General features: G+C 47.6%; 1 protein-coding gene across 1 annotated transcript in view; it reads left to right on the top strand.

Annotated features, from left to right (window-relative positions):
* The window catches only part of SNTA1 (syntrophin alpha 1), a 27726-nt gene extending 3379 nt beyond the window's left edge, over positions 1-24347 (top strand). Inside the window, exons 2-8 of the mRNA XM_040447320.1 lie at positions 1124-1309; positions 16540-16744; positions 19858-20065; positions 20209-20339; positions 22309-22505; positions 23452-23639; positions 23724-24347. Of these exons, the coding sequence (XP_040303254.1) occupies positions 1124-1309; positions 16540-16744; positions 19858-20065; positions 20209-20339; positions 22309-22505; positions 23452-23639; positions 23724-23816 (1208 nt within the window). The 3' untranslated portion in view covers positions 23817-24347. The remainder of the gene's footprint in view (positions 1-1123; positions 1310-16539; positions 16745-19857; positions 20066-20208; positions 20340-22308; positions 22506-23451; positions 23640-23723) is intronic.
* Positions 24348-25440: the final 1093 nt, after the last annotated feature.

Raw genomic sequence — 25440 nt, forward strand, 5'->3', positions numbered from 1 at the left:
TATTTTATTTTATTTTATTTTATTTTATTTTATTTTATTTTATTTTAGAGAGAAAGGGGCGCCTGGGTGGCTTAGTCGGTTAAGCATCCAACTTTGGCTCAGGTCATGAACCTTGTGAGTTTGAGCCCCACATCAGGCTCTGTGCTGACAACTCAGAGCCTGGAACCTGCCTCAGAGTCTGTGTCTCCCTCTCTGTCTGCCCCTCTCCCACTGGCGCTTTGTCTCTCTTTCTCAAAAATAAACATTAAAATTTTTTTTTAGAGAAAAGAGAGAGTGGGCGGGGGAGAGGGGCAGAAGGAGAAAATCTTAAGCCATGCTGAGCGTGGAGACTGACGTAGGGCTCGATCCTACAACCCTGGGATCATGACCTGAGCTGTAATCAAGAGTCATATGCTCAACCAAATGAGCCATCCAGGCATTCCTGAAATCTAGACTTTAAGGCCTTGGTTTTCAGCTTTCAAACTTTCTGATTGCTAAACTTTCTGATTGCTAAACTTTCTGATTGCTAAAGAGGACCTTGGGGGCCATAGCAATAGCTGACTTCTATCTTTATTCCAGATTAAGGAGTATCAGTGGGTTCCCCCATTGTAGGAAAATTACTTAAAATCCAAAATACTTAAGAAAAAACTATTGAAGCACTTTGTAAGTTACTCAAACACTGGCAAACACCCAAAGCACCAGTGACCAAACTACATTATGAATTTAGAAAATGATTTATTAGTGTTCCAGACTTCTAAGACTAATTTCTGAGATTCTCTTAACTCTCTCATCGCCACCTTCTTGGCACTGGGCTGGTCACTGAGGTAGGCCTTCAGAGGGAATTCTGCTTTGGGGCACCCAGGTGGCTCAGTCGGTTAAGCAGTTGGCTCTTGGTTTTGGCTCAGGTCATGATCTCACGGCTCATGGGTTTGAGCCCTGCATTGGGCTGTGTGCTGACAGCATGAAGCCTGCTTGGGATTCTTTCCCTCCCTCTCTCTGCCCCTCCCCTACTCATGCTCTCTGTCTCTCTCTCCAAATAAATAAACTTTAAAAAAAAAAAGGAAAAGAAAGAATTTTGCTTTCGTGTGACTCTCAAGCATTGGAGCGTCTGCCTCAGTTTTTTCCTCTTTCTGTGCCTGTGCAGGGGGCCGAGAGAACAAGATGCCTATTCTCATTTCCAAGATCTTCAAGGGCCTGGCAGCTGACCAGACTGAGGCCCTCTTCGTGGGGGATGCCATCTTGTCTGTAAATGGGGAGGATCTCTCCTCTGCTACCCATGATGAGGCGGTGCAGGTCCTGAAGAAGACGGGCAAAGAGGTGGTGCTGGAGGGTAAGCACCGGGGACCCCAAGGATGTTCACTTCTTTCCTATTTCCCCCAGGCTTCAAGTGGCCGCAGCCCAGCAGTGGGGGCTGGGAGGTGGGCAGAGACGAAAACAGAGACAGAACTTGGGGACCTGCCTTGAGACAGTATGGCGTGGTGGTGGGAGAGCTGGCCCAGAGCCAGACGGACCTAGTTTTCATTTTCTCTCTCCTGTTCATTAGCTTTGTGGACTTGGACAAGTCATTTCGTTTCCCTGAGCTTTAGTTTCCTCACCTGTAAAACAGAGATTTAACTTCTGGGTTATTTCTGTAACCCTTGCTGGGTTGTGTGATCAGGACAAAAGGTACATGGCAGGATCCTCCACCCAGTGAGTGAATCAGGGAAGGAGGGGGCAGGGCCTGGGGAGGAGGCAGCTAATATTCTTTCTTGAGGAAACTGGAGAGCTCCCAGCTCTAGGGTCCTTAAAACCCTGAGACCCATCCTCCCTTGGGAGAGGACTTGGCCTTTACATTGCAGGACATGAGATCCTTCCAGCAAGGATCAGAGAGGAGTTTTGGAGGAGGGACCTTGGTGGTTCCTCTCCACTATCCCCGCACTCTGTGGTCTTGGATGAGACCTTTGTCTTCTCTGGGCCTCAGTTTCCCCATCAGTTGTTGTAAGTCTGTTGCTGTGACTGTCCCATATCTGCCTTTTGCCATCTCACTCAAGAGGTTTCTGTTTTGCTCAGCCCTTTCTTCAAACTCCCCTCTGTCAGTTCCGGAAGCTGTGGGGGCCTGAGGAATGTGTGTTTGGCTCTTGGCCCAGAACAGGCACAGGGAGATGGCGGGGGTTGATGGAGAATGCCATGGCTAGCAAAGCTGCTGAGCTGAGCCCCAAGCCTGAATCCTGATAGGTGGCCCTTGTTTTCCCAAACAGGTCTCCAAGAGGCCACAGAAACAAACAGGCTCTGGGTGATCTTTGGCATTCTTGTGGCCCTGACCTCAGTTCTTTCTCACTTTTGTTTTTATTTTTACATTTTCGATGTATCTATTTAAATGCCACTGGTGCATTTTTTAAATGTACACTTTAAAAAAGTCAAGTCTGCAGTATTGGCCCTTGAAGCTTAAGTATAACAGTCATAGTTTAACAGCAAGGTTAAATAACAAGATCACTCATAAATGATATGGGTATAAAAGACTCCGCTACCCTATGCCTCATTACTTTGGTATTTATAGCCAGTAATGCAGTTGAAACTCATCAAAATGTCATTCTTTGGTTGACTTGAGGAACTCTTTTAGGTTCTGCTATTTGAAAGTTTAATCTGTAGATGGTAAAATTTCTACTGCAGACACATTTCTAATTCACGCTGAGGTCCTCCTCATGCTTTCATCTTTGGGGTGAGAATGTCTATCTGGGCTCTCAGCATGAGTCATTCTGAGAAGATAACATCTTTGAGTGTTAGAAGCTTGAGGTATCTCCTGGCTTCAGGAGCTAATACCCAAGCCTTCTGTATAATTCTTGTACTCCATTCCTGCCTTACTAAGCCAAGAAACATTTATAGACACCTACTGTGTACCTGGTGTGCAGAGCACTGGGTCAGAAGCTAAATCAGACCCAGGTTTTCTCCTGCAGGAGCTCACTATCTGGTGGAGGAGATAAAACATAAACACTGTCTCATTCATACAAATATTTATTTATTTATTTATTTATTTATTTATTTATTTATAGTTTACTTCTTTATTTTGAGAGAGACAGAGAGAGAGAAAGAGCGCGCGAGAGCGCGTGCAAGCGGGGAAGGGGCAGAGAGAGAGGGAGAAAGGGAATTATAAGCAGGTTCTGCACAGTTCCGTGCTGTCAGTGCAGAACCTGATGCGGGGCTTGAACTCACAAACCATGAGATCATGACCTGAGTCAAAATCAAGAGTTGGTTGCTTAACTGACTGAGCCACCCAGGGGCCCCTCATAGAAACTATTTAAAAATCAGTTTCTAAAATTCTGTCTGGGTGATAGGTACTAAGGAGGGCACTTGTTATGATGAGCACTGGGTATTATATGTAAGTGATGAATCACTAAATTCTACTCCTGAGACCAATATTACACTATATGTTAACTAATTAGAATTTAAATACAAATTTGAAAAAAAATAATAAAAATGAAAAAAAATCTGTCCGCTCTGTGATGAATCTCTGGCCTTGGGTAAGACCCTTGTTTTCTCTGGCCCTCAGTTTCCCTATCAGTTGGGATTAGACCAGATCAGAGATGATCAGTAGCTTTCATTTTGAGTGCCATCTTCCCTGGTGGCTACTGGGAGTCACGTATTTGGAAGGATTGGGGCGTCTTGTCTGGGCTCAGCAGAAAGGAGCTGGGAGTGATTAACAATGTGTATCATGGATACAGTAGGGAAGAGAAGTGTACCATTCCAAGACTGGGAGTCCTCAGCTGTTAACGTTTTTTGAGACTTTTCCCAGGGTAAGATCTTTCCTTGGCAAATCTTGCCCCAGGCCTCTGGCTGGAGCTTGGCCTATCTCTTGCCCCAAATAGGATGTGGCACATAGTAGGCACTCAATAAATGTTAGTAATTACCCTCCTGTCCCATCACATTTATAGAGAATTGATATTATTTCTTCATGGAATGTTTGGTAGCATTCTCCAGGGAAGCCATCTTTATGGAAAGGTTTTTAACTGCATTTCCCGTGTTCTTAATAGGGCAATTTTGATGACCTATTTTTTCTTGAGTGAGCTTTGGTAGTTTGTGTCTTTAAAAAAATTTGTCCATTTCATCTAAGTTGTCAAATTTGTTGGCATAAATTGTTTATAATCTTCCCATATTATTCCTCCCTTTTGGATGAGAGTGTTCTCTGCTTTCTCTTTCCTTCTCCTTTTATACTAGTCTACTCAGTGGTTTTGAGGGGAATCTCAGTCTAGTGGGGTGGGGGGACAGCTGAGCAAAAATGCTAGATTACCAACGTGTCACAGGTGCTGAGATGGGAATCTGTCCATGGATCAGAGGAGACAGTGGTTACTTCTCTCTGGATAGTCAGGAAAGACTTCCTGGAGGGGCGGGGGGAATGCTGGTACTTTATGAACCATAGCAGATGTGGGTATGGGGTTGGGGAAGGGCATTCCAGGCAGGGGAGCTGTGTGAACAAGACCTCAGGTCTTGTCAAGTCAATGACTTGACTTACCTGGGGAGCTGCCTGGGAAGTAATTAGCTTTATCCTGAGCCTACGGTATAAGGAAGGGAGTGGAGAAAGAGGAGAGTATCCAGACTGAGAGACTTCGGAGCCTTGAATGCCAGGCTAAAGGCATTTGGACTTCCTCTGGAAGGAAACAGAGAGCCATTCAAGGGGATTCAGCAGGAGCAACACATGGGCAGATCTGGGTTTTAGCAGCACCAGCCTGGCACTCCCTTTGGAGGGAGGCAGAAATGGATGCAGAAAGGCAGTGAGGAAGCTGGGGCCGTGAACAGGAAGGAGATGGTGATGGTTTCACCTAAGCAGGCTTGGATAAGAGGAAGAGTCTGGAGGTTGTGTCCTTCTTGTTGTTTTTTTCCAGCTTTTTCTTATTTGAAGTCTCTTTTAAGGTGCTCTCCTAGTACAGCATATTTGTGGAAGGGTAATTCCACCCAAGGCAGAAAAGGCGTGGGGGCAGGCACTGGGGTCAAGAGTCTGAATTGCAGGGGTGACCTGAGAAGCCTGGAGGACATGAGGCAGCCAGGATGCTGGCATGTGGTTGGTCCTTGAGATCTGATGGAGCTTATGGAGAAGGTAAGGGTCTGGTAGCTTCACCAGTCTGGACTCAGGGTTCCTGGGACCCTCTCTGGGCCTATGTTCCACCTATGTTCCAGCCTAATTACTAGCCACATCGTTCAAAACTTTCCCACCCCCATCCCAGTCCTGGGGCCACGTCCAAGGGGCCATGGAAAGATGGCTTTTCCTTTGGATGTGAACCTGGCGGGGCAGCTGGGCATCTTTCCTGAGGCCTGGGGTTCAACGGGTACAGAGTCCCCAGAGAACGTCCTAGAAGGACAGATGTCACTAGCAAACTCTGGGTGCCAGACTTACTTCTCTGACCTAAGTCAGGGGTTCAGCTAGGCCTCGGTAACCCTAGCCTGCCTTGTAGACCTTTTCCCCTGCTAGTTCAGGGGTTTGCACAAATGTCTTCATCTTATTCTCAGCCACAGGGATGTGTTCGCAATCGGAATCTGGGCCCAAGCTGGCAGCCAACTGTCTGCTGCTTAGAGAGGCCCATTGTGTCCACGGACCTGGAGCCTGGGCCCTTGGAGACAGGCCTGGGAGCAAAGGGAGAGACAGCCAAATGCCTCCCCTCCCTCCGCCCACAGTGTGTCTGGCATGACGGGGACAGCAGTGACCCTGTGATGCCTTAAAAAATAATACTTAACCACAGGGGCGTCTGGCTGGCTCAGTCGGTAGAGCATATGACTTTTGACTTTGGGGTTGTGAGTTGGGTGTAGAAATTGCTTAAATATAGGGGTGCTTGGGTGTCTCAGTCGGTTGGTTAAGCATCCGACTTCGGCTCAGGTCATAATCTCACAGCTCATGGGTTTGAGCCCCACATCCGGCTCTGTGCTGACAGCTCCGAGCCTGGAGCCAGCTTTGGATTCTGTCTCTTCATCTCTTTCTTCCCCTCTCCAGCTCATGTTCTCTCTCTCTCTCTCTCTCTCTCTCTCTCTCTCTCTCAAGAAAGAAAGACATTACCTAAAAATAATTTTTTTAGGGGCGCCTGGGTGGCTCAGTCGGTTGGGCGTCCGACTTCGGCTCAGGTCACGATCTCACGGTCTGTGAGTTCAAGCCCCGCGTCGGGCTCTGGGCTGATGGCTCAAAGCCTGGAGCCTGTTTCCGATTCTGTGTCTCCCTCTCTCTCTGCCCCTCCCCCATTCATGCTCTGTCTCTCTCAGTCTCAAAAATAAATAAACATTAAAAAAAATTAAAAAAAAGTAATTTTTTTAATAAGAGGTTTTTTAAAAAATTAATTTATTTATTTTGAGAAAGAGAGAGAGAGCAAGCAGGGGAGGGGCAGAGAGAGAGGGAGGGAGAGAATCCTAAGTAGGCTCCGTGCTGTCAGCACAGAGCCTGACTCAGGCCTCGATCTAATGAACTGTGAGATCATGACCTGAGCTAAAATCAAGAGTCAAATGCTTAATCGACTGACCCACCCAGGCGTCCCAAAAATCAAATCTTTAAAAAATAATAATACTAGAGGACAGTAAAAATTAAAGTCAGTTTCAGTACTTTGTACAAAGTAGGGAAGGTACATTCCACATAACGGTCGAGTTTTAAAAGATAACAGGTGTAGGAGCGCCTGGGTGGCTTAGTTGGTTGGCATCCGACTCTTGATTTCAGCTCAGATCATGATGTCATGATTCGTGAGATGGAGCCCTGTGTTGGGCTGTGTGCTGACAGCGTGGAGCCTTCTTGGGATCCTCTCTCACCCTCTCTCTTTGCCCCTCCTCTACTCTCTTTCTCTCTCTCTCTCTCTCTCTCAGAAATAATGAACTTAAAAAAGAATAACAGGCAGAGAGTAGCATGTCCATAAATATTCATGATAAAAGGCAGTATAGAGTGATAGGAATTGCTATAATTCCCATTTTACAGACAAGGTCACCAAGGTTTGTTGAGAATAAATAACTTTCTTCAGGTCGTATGACTAAGAAATTGACAGAATTCAAACTGAGCTCTGTCTGGTTGCAGAAGCCAATATTGTTTCAGCCTTGGGTAATACCTGCCTTGCATGGTTATTTGCAAGATTAAAAAATAAAACACCAAGGGCAGTGCTCATAGTAGGTATTTGATCATTTAGTTTATTTGCTATTTTTAAGGATGAGACAATGCATTTGGAGTGCGTAGCACAATGTCTTTCACATGCAAACATTCAGTGAATGTCAGCCTTTATCATCTTTATATCAGCAGCCATCATTACTGTTTTCTCCAGTATACTTGAAGGTCTTTCAGGGCAGGACTCATGTGTAGTTTGTCTCAGAGCCCTATGCCTGGCACACATTAGCTTTTGGCCAGTAGGGAATGATCTGTGGGTATATCTCTGACCCTTTCTACTTTACCTTAACCATGTCAGTTTCAGTTGACTTTCCTAAATGTTTAAGATGGGGCTCAAGGCTCAAGCTGGGCTTGACTAAGTCCTGACAATGTTGGTTATAAGTCCTTGGAACTCCTGCTGGGTCCTCCCCTGGCAGATGGGGACTTCCAAGTGTCCTGCCCCAAATTTGGCTTAATATATCAGTACCGTTAAAAGAGGGATGTAATTAATGGATGCAACTAATATGAAGCTATCCTGCTTGGCTTAGCCAAATGATGCTGTGCCCCTGAGGTGCCTGAGAGATTTCTGACCTGGGAACATAGTCACGAATGGAGCCCCCGCCTAGTCCTCCCATGGCCACAAACACCTATTGTTCCAATCATTGTTCTCAAGGAAACATTTATTTAGACACACACACACACACACACACACACACTCACACACGCACACACACACGGCTTTGGGCCATGTGACTCCCTATAGATAAAACTTGGCTTAATCTCTGCCTGGATCTTGATTAAAATGCCGGTGGGGCTCTGGAGACAGGTTCTGGCCCCAATTAACTGCATGAGTCTGGCTGCTGATGGTGGTGGAAGAAATAATAATGATAATAATAGTGATGATGGTGTCTGCTTTTTATTGAGCACCTACAGTGTGCTAGGCACTGTGCTAAGTACCTTCCATTTATTTTCTCATCAAATCCCCAAAACGACCTCTATGAATTAGGCTTGTTATTCATCCCACTCTGCAGATGAGAGCACTGAGACTCAGAGAGATAAAGCTGTTTTCCCGAGGTCACACAGAGATGGAATTTGAGCTCAGATCTGTTAGAGGCAAAAACTTATGTTCTTAAATATTTATACTGCACTGCAAGTCATGTTACATAAGGATCCAGACCCTTCTCATTGAACTGTTGCAGTTAGGTGAAGATGTTTTTGTGAGGGTCAAGTTTGGTGGTTGGTCCATAGTGGGCACTCAGTAAGTGCTTCTTTCTCCCACTACTAAGGTCCTGAAACCCTTTGCTTATTGAGTTGATGTGGGCTTCAACTCTGAATCCTTCTTAGATGGTTTGGGATGAGGTGCTATGTATTTTTCTTTTTAAAAAAAATTTTAAATTTATTTTTGAGAGAGAGTGAGAGAGAGTGAGCAGGGAAGGGGCAGAGAGAGAGGGAGACACAGGATCTGAAGCAGGCTCTGCGCTGTCAGAACAGAGCCTGATATGGGGCTCGAACTCATGAATGGCAAGATCATGATCTGAGCCGAAATCAAGAGTCAGATGCTTAACCGACTGAGCCCCCCAGGCGTCCTGAGGTGGTATATTTTTTGAAGTAAACTAGATTTTTAAAAAATGTAAAAAGTGGGGCGCCTCGGGGGCTCAGTCAGTTAAGTGTCCGACTTCGGCTCAGGTCATGATCTCACGGTCTGTGTGTTTGAGCCCTGCGTTGGGCTGTGTGCTGACAGATCGGAGCCTGGAGCCTACTTCGGATTCTGTGTCTCCCTCTCTCTCTGTCCCTTTCCCACTCACTCTCTGGCTCTCTCTCTCTCTCTCTCTCAAAAATAAATAAACATTAAAAAAATTATAAAAAATGTAAAAAGCAATATATGCTTAAAAAGAACCCAGGAGAATGTAAAGCAATTCTCTTTTCAAAGAGATAACCATAGTTGATATTTTCACACTTTCAGAAAGTTTCCATATTTGTTTTTATCATTTAACAAGTTGAGGAGGACATATTTCCAACTCAGTACATGTAGTTCTATCTCATTCTTTTTCTTCTTTCTTTCTTTCTTTCTTTCTTTCTTTCTTTCTTTCTTTCTTTCTTTCTTTCTTTCCTTTCTTTCTTTTGAGAGAGAGAGAGAGAGGGAGGGAGGAAGGGAGGGAGAGAGAGAGAGAAGGAGCAGGGAGGGTCAGAGGGAGAGGGAGAGAGAGAATCCCAAGCAGGCTCCGTACCCAATGTGGAGCCTGACATGGTGCTTGATCCCACGAGCCAAAATCAGGAGCCGGACGGTCAACTGACTGAGCCACCCAGGCACCCCCTGTCTCATTCTTTTTAATGATTGGGTAATATCCCATTATTGGGATTCATATATTTATTTAGCAAGTTTTTTTTTTTTTTTTAAGTAGGCTCCATATCCAGTGTAGGGCTTGAACTCATGAACCTGAGATCAAGAGTTGCATGCTCTACTGACTGAGCCAGCCATGCACCCCCATTTAACAAGTATTTACTGAACCTCTGCTCTGTGCCAGGACTCGATGGAGGCACCATGGATACAGCCATGCACAAGACTGAGCCGTCTGCTGATCAGGGAGCTCACGTCTTGTATTTAGCCACCCCTGCTCATGGACATTCAAGTTGTTCTTACCCTTTTGCCCCCAGACAGTGGTGCTGTGAGCCCTCTGTGCACCCATGAGCATTCATATGAAGCGGGGCTCCTGCAAAGGATATTGTTAAGTCAAAGGGTTCACATGCCTTTAGGATCTTGAGAGATGGTATCCCCTGTACTGCACAAGGATGCAGGAAGGGGAGATTTTTATGCCCCAGAGTGTAGCAACTCAGGCTCTGTTGGTCAGCCCTAATGCAGGGCCTGCCAGGGGCTGGGAGCTATTTATAACCTAGCCTTGCTGGACCAGCAGGACCTTAAAGGTCACTCCTTCCAGAGCCTGTTGGAACCCCGTGTCCTCTCCACACCATCTTTGGTGGGCCAGTGGGCAGCCTGGACACTAATCCCCATAATACCTTACTCTGAGAGTTGTTGCATCAGTGCCCATTATATAGGTAAGGAAAATGAGGCTCAGAGAGACCTTGGGACTCGCCAATGCCACATAGCAAGTGACAGGGCCCGGATTAAAATCTTTGCCTATCATGCTTCCTGTGCCCTTCCCCTTATACAGTCATACTGAGAACAGCCGCGGAAATAATAACCACACTGCTGTTCATTGAAGACTTACTCTATGCTAAGCAGGGCAAAATGCTTTGCAGGTATTGAGTCTCAATACCCTGGGAGGTAGATATATTTTCCTCCTATTTTAATGATGAAGAAATGGAAGATCTTGGATATCAAGTCACTTGTCTAGGGTCACAGAGCAACGAAGTTCAACCCAAGCCTCACTTCAGAGCCCGCATTCAATGTTTTCTTTCCAGGATGAGAAGCCTCAGGCCTGTCTATATTCATTCATTGAACAAATCTCATACTTCCTGATTACCTGGTACTATATGTCAGTACCTGATTACCTGGTACTATACTAGATTCTGAGGATCCTGTAGTGAACAAGAAAATAGGTCCCTGCTCTCATGGAACTGACATTTTGGTTGGAGGAGAGAGTATAGCCTAGTAAACAATTGGATAGGCCGTGTACTTTCTGGTAGGGGCAAGTAAGTGACCACCCACTGAACAGACAAGGAACAGCTTGAGCTTAGATGGCAGGCTTCAGCCAAGACTCACAGCCAGCACATTCAGTCACAAACATTTATTGAGCACTGGGATACGTGCTGGGAATACTATGTTGAGCCAAAACAGATGTATCCCTGAAGCACATATGTTCCCTCCCAATTGTACTGGGCCAGGTGAATGGTCCTGCCCTGTCTCAGTTCCTTGTGTTTCTAGTAGAATCTTTTGGGGCCAGGGCTGGGGCCTGTCTTTTGTTGGCAGAGCAGGAAGTCCCTGGGAACTGGGGTCTCTGCAAGGGGCAGGGTGTTCTATATATGTCTTAGCTTTCTTGGGGAGGAAAAGCCCATATGTCACTGCTTTACCAGACTCCTGGGGCTCCTGGGCCAGGAGCTTGGCTGGGGAGGGTGTAGATACCAGCTGGGCTTATCTTTGGAGTCTCAAGAATGCTGAACACAGGGCCATCAGCTCTCAGGCCACTGCTTTTGGATAGCCCCACCCTGCCTGGCCGGGTGACTCAGACAGAAATCAGAGCAGGGAGGAGGCCTCAGAGCTGGGCTATTTATGGCCATACTCTGGGGCCCCCAGCACCCCACCCCCAACTCTGGGACAAGCCAATTAGTTTGTGAAACCCAAGCCCTGTTTTGGGCACCGGCTGGTAGGCTGTCCATTTATAGTATGTTTCTGTGGGAAAGGAGAAGGAGAACCCAGTTCTGGGATGGCCCAGACGGGTGAGCAGGGGCTCTAGCAGTTTCTCTGGCTTCAAAGTTGACAAATGTTCATCTGCTGAACACGTAGCATAGGAGATCCCTGCTGGATTCTGGGGACACAGAGATAAGTCAGATGAGGTCCCTGCCCTCACAGTGCTCCCAGCCTGGTGGGGCCCACAAACTCCCACACAGACACATAGCGGAGTGTGGTCTAGGGGTCTGCAGAGTGATGGGTGTGGTGGATCCAGAGTGGGCATCTGGAAAGGCTTCCTAGTGGGGTGACGGGACTGGGCTGGGCTGGGCTGTGGCAACTTCTCCCTCTTGAATGAACCTGTCCGGCCCTGGCATTCGTTTCTCCATTCATAGAACATTAACTCTGGGTTCAAATCAAGTCCAGCTTCTGTCCTCTAGGAGCTTCCATTTTGGTGAGAGAGACAGCCCCAACCCACAAAATCACAGCAGAGTTCTACGAAGGGCAGGGGTAGCTGATAGGTAAGAAACTCATGTGTCTTGGGTCCCCGACTTGTGCCACATGTTTTATGGCATCTCATTTAATTCTAACATCTCTCTGAAGTAGACATTGTTATTCCTCTGTTATTAACTTGCAGACAACTGAATTTCCTTGTCCGTGGTCACACAGCTAGACAGTGCTGGAGCTGGAATGCAAACTCAAGAGTGCCTGTCTCTAAACTATGTACTAAGGGCATTCTGTGCAAAGGGAACTGCATTTTGAAAGGTGTGGACATTTGGAAACTCATAAGTTTCTTTGAGCTCTGAGAAGGCCAGGATAATTAGACTAGAGAGTGAGATTTGGGATGTGGCAGGAGGTAAAGCCAGGTGTAGGCAAGGCCCAGGTCCTGAAGAGTCTTGGATTTTGATGATGGGAGCCAGGGCAGGACTTTGGTCAGGGGAGGGATGTGGCTGGTTACAGCAGGGGGATATATCAGTTGTAGCCTCCCCATGTGGTGTAGGGGGCGGGAGGACTGTATCAATCAGGGTGCTTTTCTCTGCAAGTAACAGGACTCAATTCAAAGAGGTTGAAACATTGAAGGAAACGAGTTTTCTTCCAGAATACCTAAAAGCAGCATGTCCGTAGGGTAAATTAATTTAACACCTCACCATTCTTAGTGTGTTTAAGCATGCTTGTACTTAAAAAGTGACTATTGGGGCACCTAAGTGGCTCAGTTGGTTGAACGTCTGACTCTTGATTTCGGCTCAGGTCATGATCTCATGGTTTGTGAGTTCGAGCCCCATGTCTGGCTCTGAGCTGACAGTGTGGACCCTGCTTGGGATTCTCTCTCTCCCCACCCCTCTCTCTGTGTCTCTCTCAAAATAAATAAAATAGTAAATTTAAAAAATTAAAAAAAAAGTGACTATCATTGCTTTGGGACCAACTTCCCTCCCAGCAACTTTTAAAGGCTAGAGGAGAGGAAGGGAAGGGAATATACTTTCCCTCACTTCTCATTGGCCAGAATTGTATCATCTGCCTCTATCTAAACCAATCACAAGCAAGAGGGATGGAAAGATCATGATTAACTTTGACCAATCATGATTTTCTTCCTTGTTTGGGGAGAAGCCCAATCTGTAGGGCTCAGAGTTCTGTTAGCAAAGAAAGGGGGAAATGGTTTGGCTGTCAGATAGGCTGTGATGTGTCCCAGCTCTATCACCCCTTGAGACATAATCCAGTAGTCAGTCCTGGGGTAAGTCACTGCTGTAATGATGAGGATGAGTCATTGAGTCAATTTTAGTCCTAGTTCCCAACTTTCAGACCTAGTCTTGGTTCTCTCAAAAAAAAAAAAAAAAAAATCCTGCACTTATTTTCAACTTAACTGCTCTTCCAACCCCAATAGGGTTTGTAACTCCCTTTCATTCTCACTGCTATTTGTCTTGGATCCTGTCTGAACCTGAGGGACAGTCTTCTGTGATAGAAATAGCTTCTTATCTGTTTTTTCCAGGGAGCTGGGCCAAGAGCTGCTTCCTCACCCCTTCTTGGCTTGTCTGCTCTCAGGCAGAGCATACTGGCTGGGCTTTGACTGCAGAAGTCAGATGGCTAGCAAGTCAGATGGCCATGAGGGCATAGTAGTTGAGGGGAGAGTAATGGAAGCTTCTCAAGGGCTAGCAGGCATAGGCACCTTTTAGTGGATGAGGAGACTGCTACTCATCAGAATTAGGAAAGTGGTGTCTGGGTTGCTCAGTCTGTTGAGTGGCCGACTCTTGGTTTTGGCTTAGGTCTTGGTCTCATGGTTTGTGGGTTCAGGCCCCACATCAGGCTCTGTGCTGACAGTGTGGAGCCTGCTTGGGATTCTCTCTCCTTCTCTCTCTGCCCCTCCCCTGCTTGGTGTCTCTCTCTCAAAATAAATAAATAAACTTAAAAAAATTTGGAACAGTCCAGATACTAGGGCAAATCTACCAACTATTTCCCCTTCTTCCTTGCTAATAGAAGCCTGATTTTATTGGGTGGAAATATGCTCAGCTCCTGAGGCTGAATTGTGATTGGTCTAAGTCATGACTATTCCCTTTTTACTAATGATTGTGCTAGAAGTGGGCATGGAGCCCAGTCAGGCCAATGAGATAAAAGGCTTCATGGGAATATTTACCTCTCTGATAAGGGAGTTGTGAGGAGAAAACCTTTTACTGCCTGTCTTCTCCCTTCCTGCTTTGGGTTTTGTCATGTAAGGAATGATTGGCTTGAGCTGTGGCAGCCATCTTGTGGTCATGAGGGGAAGGCCAAGAGAATGGCACAGAGGTCTACCCTGCTTTCAATTTAATTGAGTCACTGAACCAATCCTAGATTGCCTTCCTCTAGATTTTTTTTAATAGCATTTTATTTAATTTTTAATTATTTGTATTTTAGTAGACTCCTCACCCAACATGGGGCTTGAACTCACAACCCTGAGATCAAGAGTTGCATGTTCTACCAATTGAGCCAGCCAAGTGCCCCTAGATTTCTTGTTATGTGAAATTATAAATATCTTTATTTCTTAAGGCACTTTTATCATATATTCTATTATTTGCAGCCCAACTCATCTAATAAATATAACAAGAATGACCAAAATATTTATTACCAATTAGCCTTGATGGATTGGTAATGGCTGCCATAAAGCACTATGATTGATTTATGGTGTCTTCCATTAGCAAGGGACAAAGAAAGGGTAGCGCAAGTGCATATGTTTACCATTCCAGTCCTACCTAGGGCCAGTCCAATACCTGGCACATGGTAGGTATTCAAGAAAACTGACTTGTTTCTGAATCTGTACTCCCACAGGCTCTTCTTAGATCAACCTTCTCATCATGTTGCCTTTCACTTGTAGCTGCATTGTTAGCGAGATCTGCCTTTTCTAAAAAGGCATTGGTCGAGGCCCCAGTGAAGACTCTTTTGGTTGCAAATATCACAACTCCTGTTGGGATGGCAGTTTGACATTCTAAAGGACGAGTATAAGAAACAAGAGCATTAACCGGTGATTGGCAGGGCCTTCCCTCTGTCTCTCAACATGCATCTCCACTAATTTTCTCTCTTATAAACCAGCTTTCTCCTCTTCACAGCAGAAGGTCGTTGTCCCCATAGCATTCAAGTTTGTTCAAGATACCAGCCGAGGATCTCTCCTACTGTCAATTTGGGTATACTAGTGTGGGTCAGGTGTTCACTCTGGTCCAGGTAGCATATCCAGAAGGGCAGGATCACATATCCGAACGTGAATTTCTGGGTTCGTTGGGCAGAGAAGTAGATCAAAGCTGTTATCCTAGAACTCTGCTGTCCAGTGTGGCCACCATTAGTTCCAAATGGCTATTCGAATTTAATTTTAAACTAAGATTAAATAAAAGTAAAAATTTAGTTCCTCGCCTGTACTAGCCACATTTCAAGTGCTCAATAGCCACATGTGGCTAGTGGCTACTGTATTGGACAGTGTATATATGGAACATTAACATAATCACAGAAAAATCTGTTGGACGATGCTATTTAAATTTTTTTTAACGTTTATTTATTTTTGAGATGGAGAAAGACAGAGCATGAACGGGGGAGGGTCAGAGAGAGGGAGACACAGAATCTGAAACAGGCTCCAGGCTCTGAGCTGTCAGCACAGAGTCCAACACGGGGCTCGAACTCACGGACCATGAGATCATGACCTGAGCCAAAGTTGGCCGCTTAACCGACTGAGCCACCCAGGCACCCCTGGACGATGCTATTTTAGAAGGTGTCTACTATACTTACTCAATGATGTTTGGTCAGAGCTAAGAGCACCTATATTGGTTAGGGTACAAGTTATGCTGCTTGTTTCTTATGCTATGTTTCTTAGGTAACAGTCCAAGTCTGACATGGCATCTCCAAGGGCCAGCATCCATTTGTTTCTGTTTTGTGGTCAGCCTCCCTTAGACTGTGGCTCATGTCCTCATGGTCAAGATGGTGCTTCACCAGTCTGTGTCCCAACTAGCTCAACTCTGTCAGGGGAAAAGAGGAGGAAAGGAAGGGTATGCTCCTTTCTTTAATAGGCAGAATGTGGTAGCGGCACACATCCCTTCTGCTCTCATTCTATTGGCCAGACTAGACCACATAAGCACGTATAGCTATAAAGGAGCCTGGAAAATGAAGTCTTAAGCTGGGAGGCTATTGCTATATTGGATGACAATTGCCAGCCTGTCCCACAGGACTATCTCATTCAATGCTTCCTCTTTGCAGATGAGCAGGCTGAAGAAATAGAAGCAAACAAGGAGCCTGTGGCAGAGCAGTCACATCTCCTGACTCCTGTTCAGTGCTCTTTCACTGCCTTGTTGTAGCTGTTGTCCATTCCCTTTAGGCAGTCATCCCCAAAATCCAAACGCTTCTGCTTACTTGGTTAGATTTAGTCACATGGCCACACCTAACTGCAAAGGAGGCTGGGAGCTGTGGTCTTTCTTCCAGGTGGCATGGATCTATAAACCAGGGGAAACATGAGAGCTTGGATGTTGGCATGCATCCAGTATTTTCTACCACACTGCTCTGTCAGAGACTTTGGCCTAGAGAAGGATAGTGATATTGGACATAAATTAAACCCTTATGAATTACTGACAATTGTGATGTGTGCCACACGGGAGCCCATGTCACAACAGTAACTACTGACCTGTGCTCTGACCAGTCAAGTACATGAAAGAGGTCTCACCGTATTTCAAGAACTCTGCCGGCGGGACTTCGGTTGGCTGGGACTCGCCTCCTGCTTCACCCCTTCAGCGACAGCTGTCTTCCCCTGGCCCCCCACCCCGGGACATCAGTGATGCCAAACACATATCCTTGAAGATGGCATATGTCTCGAGGAGGTGCACCCCCACTGACCCGGAGCCCAGGTAAATCTGGGGTGGGGAGCAGCTCAGACGGATACGCCTTGGTGTTAAGTGGTGGGGCCAAGGGAAAGATAGCCCTGTGTTGCAAGTGGGCAGTACAAAGTCTGAACATAGTGGGGCTTGAGAAATGTTTGTTGAATGGATGTAAGAGTGAAGTTAAGGGGATGATGGTATGCTTTGCTTCTCTCTTCTTCCTCTGAGCAGTTCACATCTGAGAAGGAGCTTGGTCTGTGGAAGAACCCTGGGCTCCAGTCCTGGTTCTCCGTGGACTAGTCCCTTTTCCTCACTGACCTGTAGCTTCCTCACTGACCTGTAGCTTCCTCACTGGGAAATAAAGTTTTCAGACCCAGTGGTTCCTTCAAGTCTCTTCTAACTCTGCTGAGGTTCTTAGATGTCTAGTAACATTCGTGTCAGGGCCATGGAAAATACCATCCTTCACATATGAGCAGCCCTTAACAGGTCACTGATGGTAAGATTGGTAACAACCAACAATATTGAGTGTTTATCATGCACATTTTAATTCAACTCTCACAGCGACCCTATGAGCAAAGTCCTATTATTTCACCCCCATTTTGTAGATGAGAACAGAGAGAGGAAGTAACCTGCCCAAGATCACACAACCAGGAAGGGATGGAACTTGCCTCATTCCAGGTAGCCCTCTCTGCTTTAGAAATTGTAGGTGCCTGAGTGATGGTGGTGGGTGAATGGAATATATGTTGATCAAGTGGGGTATGCAGTATTGGGGGTAGTGTGTATATGGCATGAGCATAAAAGGCTTGTGCTGTGGGTCCTAGTTACAGCCGGGGTCAAGGCCAGGCAGATGCCCAACATTGACCTGGAGGTTCAGCTCCAAATCTTTTAGCACTACTCGATGCCCCAGCCCCAGACTGCCCCCATGAAGCAAGAACTGGTGATTCACAGGTCACTTAAGGTGTTCCACCAAAGGGGCCTTTTGTATTGAGTGAAGGTAAGGTGGTATTAGTCCTTTCTGAGACTTACTTACATGATTAGGTTAATCGTGGTTTCCAGCCTGATCCCAGATATCACACATTTCTGTGTGTGCACATGTAGTTGACGTGTAAACGCAAAAACTTTGTGTATATATGTACGCATTTGCATGGCTATGGGTGTAGATTTGTGCATACGTGTTGGTGCATGTTTGTGTTAATATTCATATGTGTATGTGCATGCATGCACACGTGCTTGACCATGTGCACATATGTAACGTGTGTAACATGAATATAACTGTGGTTCCATATTGGCACAATGTTCCAGTCAAAGGAACACAATCTGGTAACCAAAATAAAAATGAAAAATATTTCAAGCTTTTACTAAGTTTTAGGATTATGTCGGACTACAAGTATCAGAAATGCGAATCTGCAATGACTTAAATAAATGAGGGATTTATTTTTCCACATGTTTAAGAAACATGGGTCAAGAATGCCTTTGAGGAACCAGCCTTCCAGCTTCTTCCTCTGCCATTTTTATTGTGTATTTTCTTCTTGGAGGCAGAATGGTGGCTGCATGCCCAAACATGTACCCATGTTCCAGATGGGAAGAAGGCAAAAGGCAAAGGAAATTTTCTCCTTGCATTTTGTTCTTTTGCTGCATAACAGACCATCCGAAAATTGAGTGGCTTACAAGATAGCAGTTTATTATTTCTTACAATTCTGTAACCCGGGCTGGCTCGGCTGGCCAGTTCTTCCGCTCTATGTGGCACCTGCTGGGGCTGGAAGTACAAGATGGCCGCTTTGCCCCCATGTCTGCTGCCTCAGCTGGAACGGTTGGAACAGCTAGGGGCTGGCTGAGCATTCCTCTTTCCAGAAGTCCTTTCCACATGCCTTGCTTGTTCTATCTGGGTAGTTGGTCCCTGGGTACTTGGATTTCGTGGTGGCTCAGGAATGCCAGAATGTCACTTCTGCCACATTGTATTTGTCAAACCAAGTTACAAGGTCAAGGAGAAGAGAAATAAGCTTCACCTCTTGATGAGAAAAGTGGACTGGATGTTCAGAGAGGGATGGATTTGGTGGAGGCCATCTTTGGAGAGTAACCACCACATCTAGGGAAGCTTTACCTTCCCTTGGGAGGGGGCACCCTCCCCAGAGACTTCTGGCTGTATCTCATGGTCAGACCTGGGTCCCCTGGTTGCAAGGGAGGTGGGAATTCAAGTATCTTGCTTCCTCGCTCTGCAGTGGAGGGAGGCAAAGGTGAAGGGGGTTGGGTATTGTGTGAGCCATCTTTTAGATTCTGCCCTGCTTCATCTGTTACAGAAAGGCCAAAGAGGAGCGAATCTTTAATATTCCACATAACATTTAAAAAAAAATTTTTTTTTCAACGTTTATTTATTTTTGGAACAGAGAGAGACAGAGCATGAACGGGGGAGGGGCAGAGAGAGAGGGAGACACAGAATCGGAAACAGGCTCCAGTCTCCGAGCCATCAGCCCAGAGACTGATGCGGGGCTGGAACTCACGGACCGCAAGATCGTGAACTGGCTGAAGTCGGACGCTCAACCGACTGCGCCACCCAGGCGCCCCTCCACATAACATTTTAAAATCCTTTCCCTGTCACTAGTCCTCTTGGTACCTCCCTGAAACTCGTCCCCCACACTTGTCCACAATCCCTCCTCCCTTCTTCCTCCTTCACTCCTCCAGCTCTAGCTCTTTCTGTGTAGACTGACTTGGCCTCTCAAGCCTCTCCAGGTTCTGTGCTCCCCGCCCCCCTTGCAGTATATCACTTTGGTCCTGTGCCACAAAGGAAAAGCTGGGAGCTGGGAGCTGGTCTAGCAGGAGAATCCTTCTCCTTAGAAACCAGGAGAAAAGAGTAAGATCACGAATCCTCACACAGTGATTTTGGCTCCTATCACACATGTTTGAGTATGTGTTTAATTCGTATGTATATGGTTCTGTGTATGTATGTCGTAGTCTCTTGTCCCTAGACCCCATGAAGCCCCAGTTTGGGCTGGAGCCCCAGCAGTGAGTATCGCTCCCGACTGTCTCGTGGACACCCTGTGGTTTCTCCTGGTCTTGCAGTGAATGGGGTTTCGGGCCAGATTTCAAGGTTGGGCAGCTGCAGCCTAATGGACTTGTCCTCCCCTCCGTTCTATTTGTGCCTGCAGGTATTTGGAGATCTGTTCAGCAGATGGCCAAGACACCCTCTTCCTGAGGGCCAAGGATGAGGCTAGCGCAAAGTCGTGGGCAGCTGCCATCCAGGCCCAAGTCAACGCTCTGATGCCTTGGGTCAAGGACGAGCTGCAGGCACTGCTGGCAGCCACCAGCACAGCTGGGAGCCAGGACATCAAGCAGATCGGCTGGCTGACTGAGCAGGTGCCTGCTGGGCCAGGCATCTGTCCGCTACCTCTATCCCCTCCCCTGGAGCTAACCCCATTCCCATTTATCATCTCACTCCACCCTGGCCCTCTGACCTCTCCCCTCCCTGCCCCACCTCACTGTTGCCTTGCCCCCTGCAGCTGCCCGGTGGGGGCACGGCACCTACTCTGGCCTTGCTGACCGAGAAGGAGCTGCTTCTCTACTGCCATCTACCCCAGACCCGGGAGGCTCTGAGCCAGCCAGCCCGTACTGCCCCACTCATTGCCACCAGGTATCCATGGGCAGGCAGGGGTGTATGTCTCACCCAGAGGTTGGGGGATGATGCTCTCGATGGGCCTCAGAGGTGGGGGACCCCAGCCCCACTCTGCCCTGAGTTATTTCCCACGTGACCTGAAGCAAACCTCTATCTTGTCTGGGCCTCAGTTTCTTCATCTGTAAGATGGCGGTTTGCAACAGAAGGATGTGAGGTCCCACCAGTCACTCACTGATTGACACCTACTCTGCCCAACCTAGTGGAGCATAGTTCAGGGGACAGGGAGCTGATCCCAACAGTCTGCCCTCAGGGAGTATCCAGTCTGGTGGGGGAGGCTGACAGCCTTCAAGCGTGGAGGTGAAGGAACCACTTAACTCTGCCTGGCCTGATGGGGAAGGCTTTAGCTGGAGGTGATATCGAGCTGGACTTTGATGGTTGAATAGAAGTTTGCTCTTTAAGAAAGAGTGGAAGGTCATCTCACACAGAACAACACGGTCAAAAGTACAGAAGTATTAAGGGCTGGTGCATGTTCATAGATCTTTGAGTGTGCTATAGCCAGTATGTAGAATCTGTACAAGAAATGGAGAGAAATGAAACAGAGAGTTGTCAGGGCCTGATCTTACAGAACCTCTAGTCCCTGGTTAAGGAATGCTAGTTCTATCTTAAGAGTTGTGGCGGAGTGGAAGAGTTTTAGCCTGGGAGTGAGGTGACTTGGGTTGTGTTTTAGAAAACTCTCTGTGGTTGCCATGTGGAAAATTCAGTGGAGGGGGCAGGATGGAAGCTGGGAGGCTGGTGCAGTCATGCAGGAGAGATGGTGGAGGTGGGTGGAGGCAGCAGATGGAGAAGAAAGGCCGCATTTGCATTGGAAGACACACGGGTGGTAAAATTAACTGGGCTTAATGTTTGCCAGATGGGGAGGGTGAGGGAGGTGGACAGGATGAATGGATGAATGGGGGGGGGGTGTTGGAGTTGGGGTCCGGTGGGCAGTGGGACTAGGGGTGAGAGTGCAAAGCGGGGAGGCTGGAGCAAGATGCTCCAGTGTGTTGGGGACAGAGAGGGGCTTAGATAGGAATCTTGGGGACTTGTGGGTTTATAGTTCTGGGCTGGAAAATGGAAAACTGGGTGTCAGCAGCAGCTCTGGGGGGAGCTGAAGCTACAAGAGAGAGTGTGTGTGGAATGAGGAACTGAAGAGGGCTAAGGGCCAGAACTCTGAGGCTGTTGCCCAGAGAGGGGCAGTAAGCTGCCCAAGGTTACACAGCAAATGGGAATGAAACTGAAGGCCCAGGCCCTTGCTGCTCATGCCTTTTCCTCTGGGTGGGGCTCTGGCCTATGTGTTAGGAGCTGCCTGTCTGCCAAGGATAAGCAGGTCATGGATTGCCAAACTAATCAAGTGACTCATGAATTCAGGTCACAAGAGTTTATTTAAGATCTACTATATGCTCAGCATTGGTTTAATTGCTGAAAATAGAGTGGTGAACAAATAAGACAAAAATTCGTATCCTAGAAGATATTCTAGTGAAAGAGACAATCAAAAACCAATGGAAACAAAGAATAGGTATAATTTCTGGTATCATGATGAAAAGTAAGGCTAGTGAGTGCCAGGGGTACTATTTTAGACAGGAAGTTTAGGGAGGGCTTCTCAGAGGAGACGACATTTGAACAAAGGTCTGAAAGAAGTGAGGGAGTGAGTCATGCAGATAATCGGGGAAGAGTGTACTTGATGGAGGGAACAGCATATGCAGAAGTGCTGAGGCAAGAATGTGCTCGGTGTGTCTGAAGACACTAGTATGGCTGGAGCAGAGGGATCAAGGGGGAGGGTGGCAAGAGGTGGGCTCTTGTGAGTCATCGGGGCCCTTCTGGAAGTCCTGTTCCCTGATTATATGGTAAAGGAGTCACAGGTCTCTTCCCAGGTCACCACCCCCTTGGCCCAGAACTATTTCCTGACTGTCTGAGGCCTTATACTTAGCCCTCTGCCCCCTGCCCCTAGGCTGGTGCACTCAGGCCCCTCCAAGGGTTCGGTACCCTATGACGCAGAGCTCTCTTTTGCCTTGCGCACGGGCACACGTCACGGTGTGGACACTCACCTGTTCAGCGTGGAGTCACCACAGGAGCTGGCTGCCTGGACCCGCCAACTGGTGGATGGCTGTCACCGGGCTGCCGAGGGTGTGCAGGAGGTGTCTACAGGTGGGCTGGGTGGATCTGGGAGTGCCTCTCTGGTAATGAGCCTCTTACCCCCAGAGGCATTCAAACTTTCTTCTTCAGGTGCTTCAGGAGGGGCATATAAAGTGGGGTTTGGGGTCTCCACAGTCTCTTTTTTTTGGCTGTGCAGGTGCCCCGGTGGGTAGTGAGACCCTTTTCCCTGGGTTTTCTTGCCCTGGCTTTGTGATTACAGTGGTGAAGTTGTGAGAGATTGTGCCTGGAGTAGGGTTGCCAAATAAAATATAGGACACCACTTAAATGTGAATTTCAGATAAACAACAAACACCTTTTTAGCATAAGTATGTCCCAATTATCCATTGTTTATCTGAAATTCACGTTTAATGGGGCAATTCTACAGGTCTCTAAGGTCTTCAAGGGCCATGCTCGGTGGGTCTACTGATACCTTTATAGGGAGGGAGGGAATGGGCCTTCTGTACATGGCAGAGTTTAAACTTTCCCTTTCCACTTTTTTTTTTAAAGTTTATTTATTTATTTTGAGAGAGAGAGAGAGCAAGCGCAAGTGGGGGAGGGGCAGAGAGGAGAGAGAGAATCCCAAGCAGGCCCCACGGTGTCAGCACAGAGCCTGACATGGGGCTCAAACCCACAAACCATGAGATCATGACCTGAGCCGAAATCAAAAGTCCGATGCTTAGCTGACTGAGCCACCCAGGTGCTTCTTTCTGGTTCCACTTTTGTTGTTGCTGAAAGTGGGACTAGAAGTGGGGTATTGTTTCTCTGAGGGCCCGTTTTCTGTATTTTAGGGTGGGGGCAACTCCATGCAGGGTGAATATACAGATGACATAATAGGCAGTGAGCTTCCCATCCCTGGTGGCATTGAAGCCCCATTTTCGGAGTTGCTGGTGAGGGTTGGAGGTGGGGCTTATGGTCCCTGAGGTGCTGGCTGTGCCTGTGCCCACATGCCTCCCTGCAGCCTGCACGTGGAATGGCCGTCCCTGTACCCTCTCTGTGCACATCGACAAGGGCTTCACGCTGTGGGCGGCTGAGCCCGGTGCGGCCCGAGCTGTGCTGCTCCGGCAGCCCTTTGAGAAGCTGCAGATGTCCTCAGATGATGGTGCCAGCCTCCTTTTCCTGGACTTCGGGGGTGCTGAAGGAGAGATTGTGAGTAGAGGGCGTGGGGGGCTTTGCTCTCCTGGAGGCCAGGCCGGATGGGGCTCCTGACCCTTCTTTCCATCCACCCTGCAGCAGCTGGACCTGCATTCGTGCCTCAAAACCATGGTCTTCATCATCCACTCCTTCCTCTCGGCAAAAGTCACCCGCCTGGGGCTTTTGGCCTAGAGATCACCGGATGCACTAGCCCTGAAGAGAGGGTATCTACCACATGGCCTGACCTGGCCCTCCGCTGACTGCCTGCTCACCACTGGGCTGAGGGAAGGGAGAGGAAAGGAACAAGAGTGCAGAGTCCCAGCTTCTAACGGAGGCTGGGATAGTCTTGGGACTGGGACCCAGACTCAGGACACAGTGGATCCTGCCTGTGATGGGGTAGCCTCCCAGGTGCCCCATCATCTCCACATCAGTGCCTTTTGCAGAGAGATATTTTGTGTACACAAAAGCCATTCCGAGCCTGGGACCTGCCCCTGTGGGGATCCTGACCCCAGACAACAACTGCCAGGCCTCCTAGAGGCCCCTAAGCCACCCTCAGAGGCCTCATCTGAAGGGAGTTCCCTGGGGTCCATGGCAAGAGAAAGAGGAGGAACCTTTCTGTTCATTTCTCCCCTCAGCTCCACCACCTTGGGGCATCTGGTTTTTCTCTTCATCCTCTCTCCTCCTTACTCTTGGATAAATAAACAGCCTGTGAGTACATAGGCAGCCTGGCCTAGTGTTTGTGGTTTGTGCCTTGGCCTCTGGACTCTTTGGTGGCTCCCACAGTCCCAAGATGGACCAGACCCAGGAGTGGGACTCCTTTCTCTGGAGGAGAGCAGACTTTAACCACAGGGCCATAAAGAAAGTCTATTTGTTATCTGTTATTGTGTGACAAATGACCCCCAAATCTAACAGCTTAGAACAGTGAAGGTTTATTATTTTTCAGGTTCTGTGGATCAGGAATATGTGAAAGGCTAAGCTGGGATGTTCTTGACTCAGGGGCTTTTACGAGGTTGCAATCAAGGTATTGGCTGGGGCTGCACTCATGTGACAGCTTGACTGGGACTACAGGACCCATTCCTCACATTGCTCACACATGTGGCTGTGGGAAGGCAGCCCCAGTTCCTCACCACCTGGGCCTAACCATAGGGCTGCTTGAGTGTGCTTATGACAATTAAATTAGCTGCATATCAAGTGCTCAGTAGCCACGTGTGGCTGGTGGCTATTGTGTTGGACTAAGCAGTTAAGACTGACAGGTCCCCATGCACAGGGAACAGAAATTCAGTAGGATCTCCCACAATCAAATGTGTGATTCAGATTGGGCAGACATGGAAATAACAGAGGGGCCAGTGGGGACCTGACCTACTCTAGGGGTTTACAGGAGGTTTCTCTCGCAAAGAGACACGGAAGCTGGTGTTCATCTAAAGGAATATGCTAAAATTCAGCTCTTGTTGCAATAATGCTGTGGAAAAAAATACCCAGCCTCAGGGGCCACAGCCACAAGCATTTATTTTCATGCTCCTGGGGCTGCATGCTCACTGAAGTTTGACTATTATAAGCTGGGCTTGGCTGGGGGTGTCACCAGGGAAGGATAAGGGTCATTGTCCACCCGTGGCAGTGTGAAGGCTTCCTCTCTCAAAAGAACTCACACTGGGATATAGACGCTGCCACCATGGTGGGGCTCTGTGTGGCACCGGTGCCCCTGTGTCCCCTGCTTCATGGCCATATTAGGACAGGACATCTTCCCTTTGCAACTTGACAGTAAACCTGAATATTTTTCTAACTGGAGTCTTTAGATCCCAGAGTATCCAGGGACTTG

The sequence above is a fragment of the Herpailurus yagouaroundi genome, unplaced genomic scaffold, assembly GCF_014898765.1.
Source record: "Herpailurus yagouaroundi ecotype Mexico unplaced genomic scaffold, PumYag 196, whole genome shotgun sequence".
Taxonomy (NCBI): Eukaryota; Metazoa; Chordata; class Mammalia; order Carnivora; family Felidae; genus Herpailurus; species Herpailurus yagouaroundi.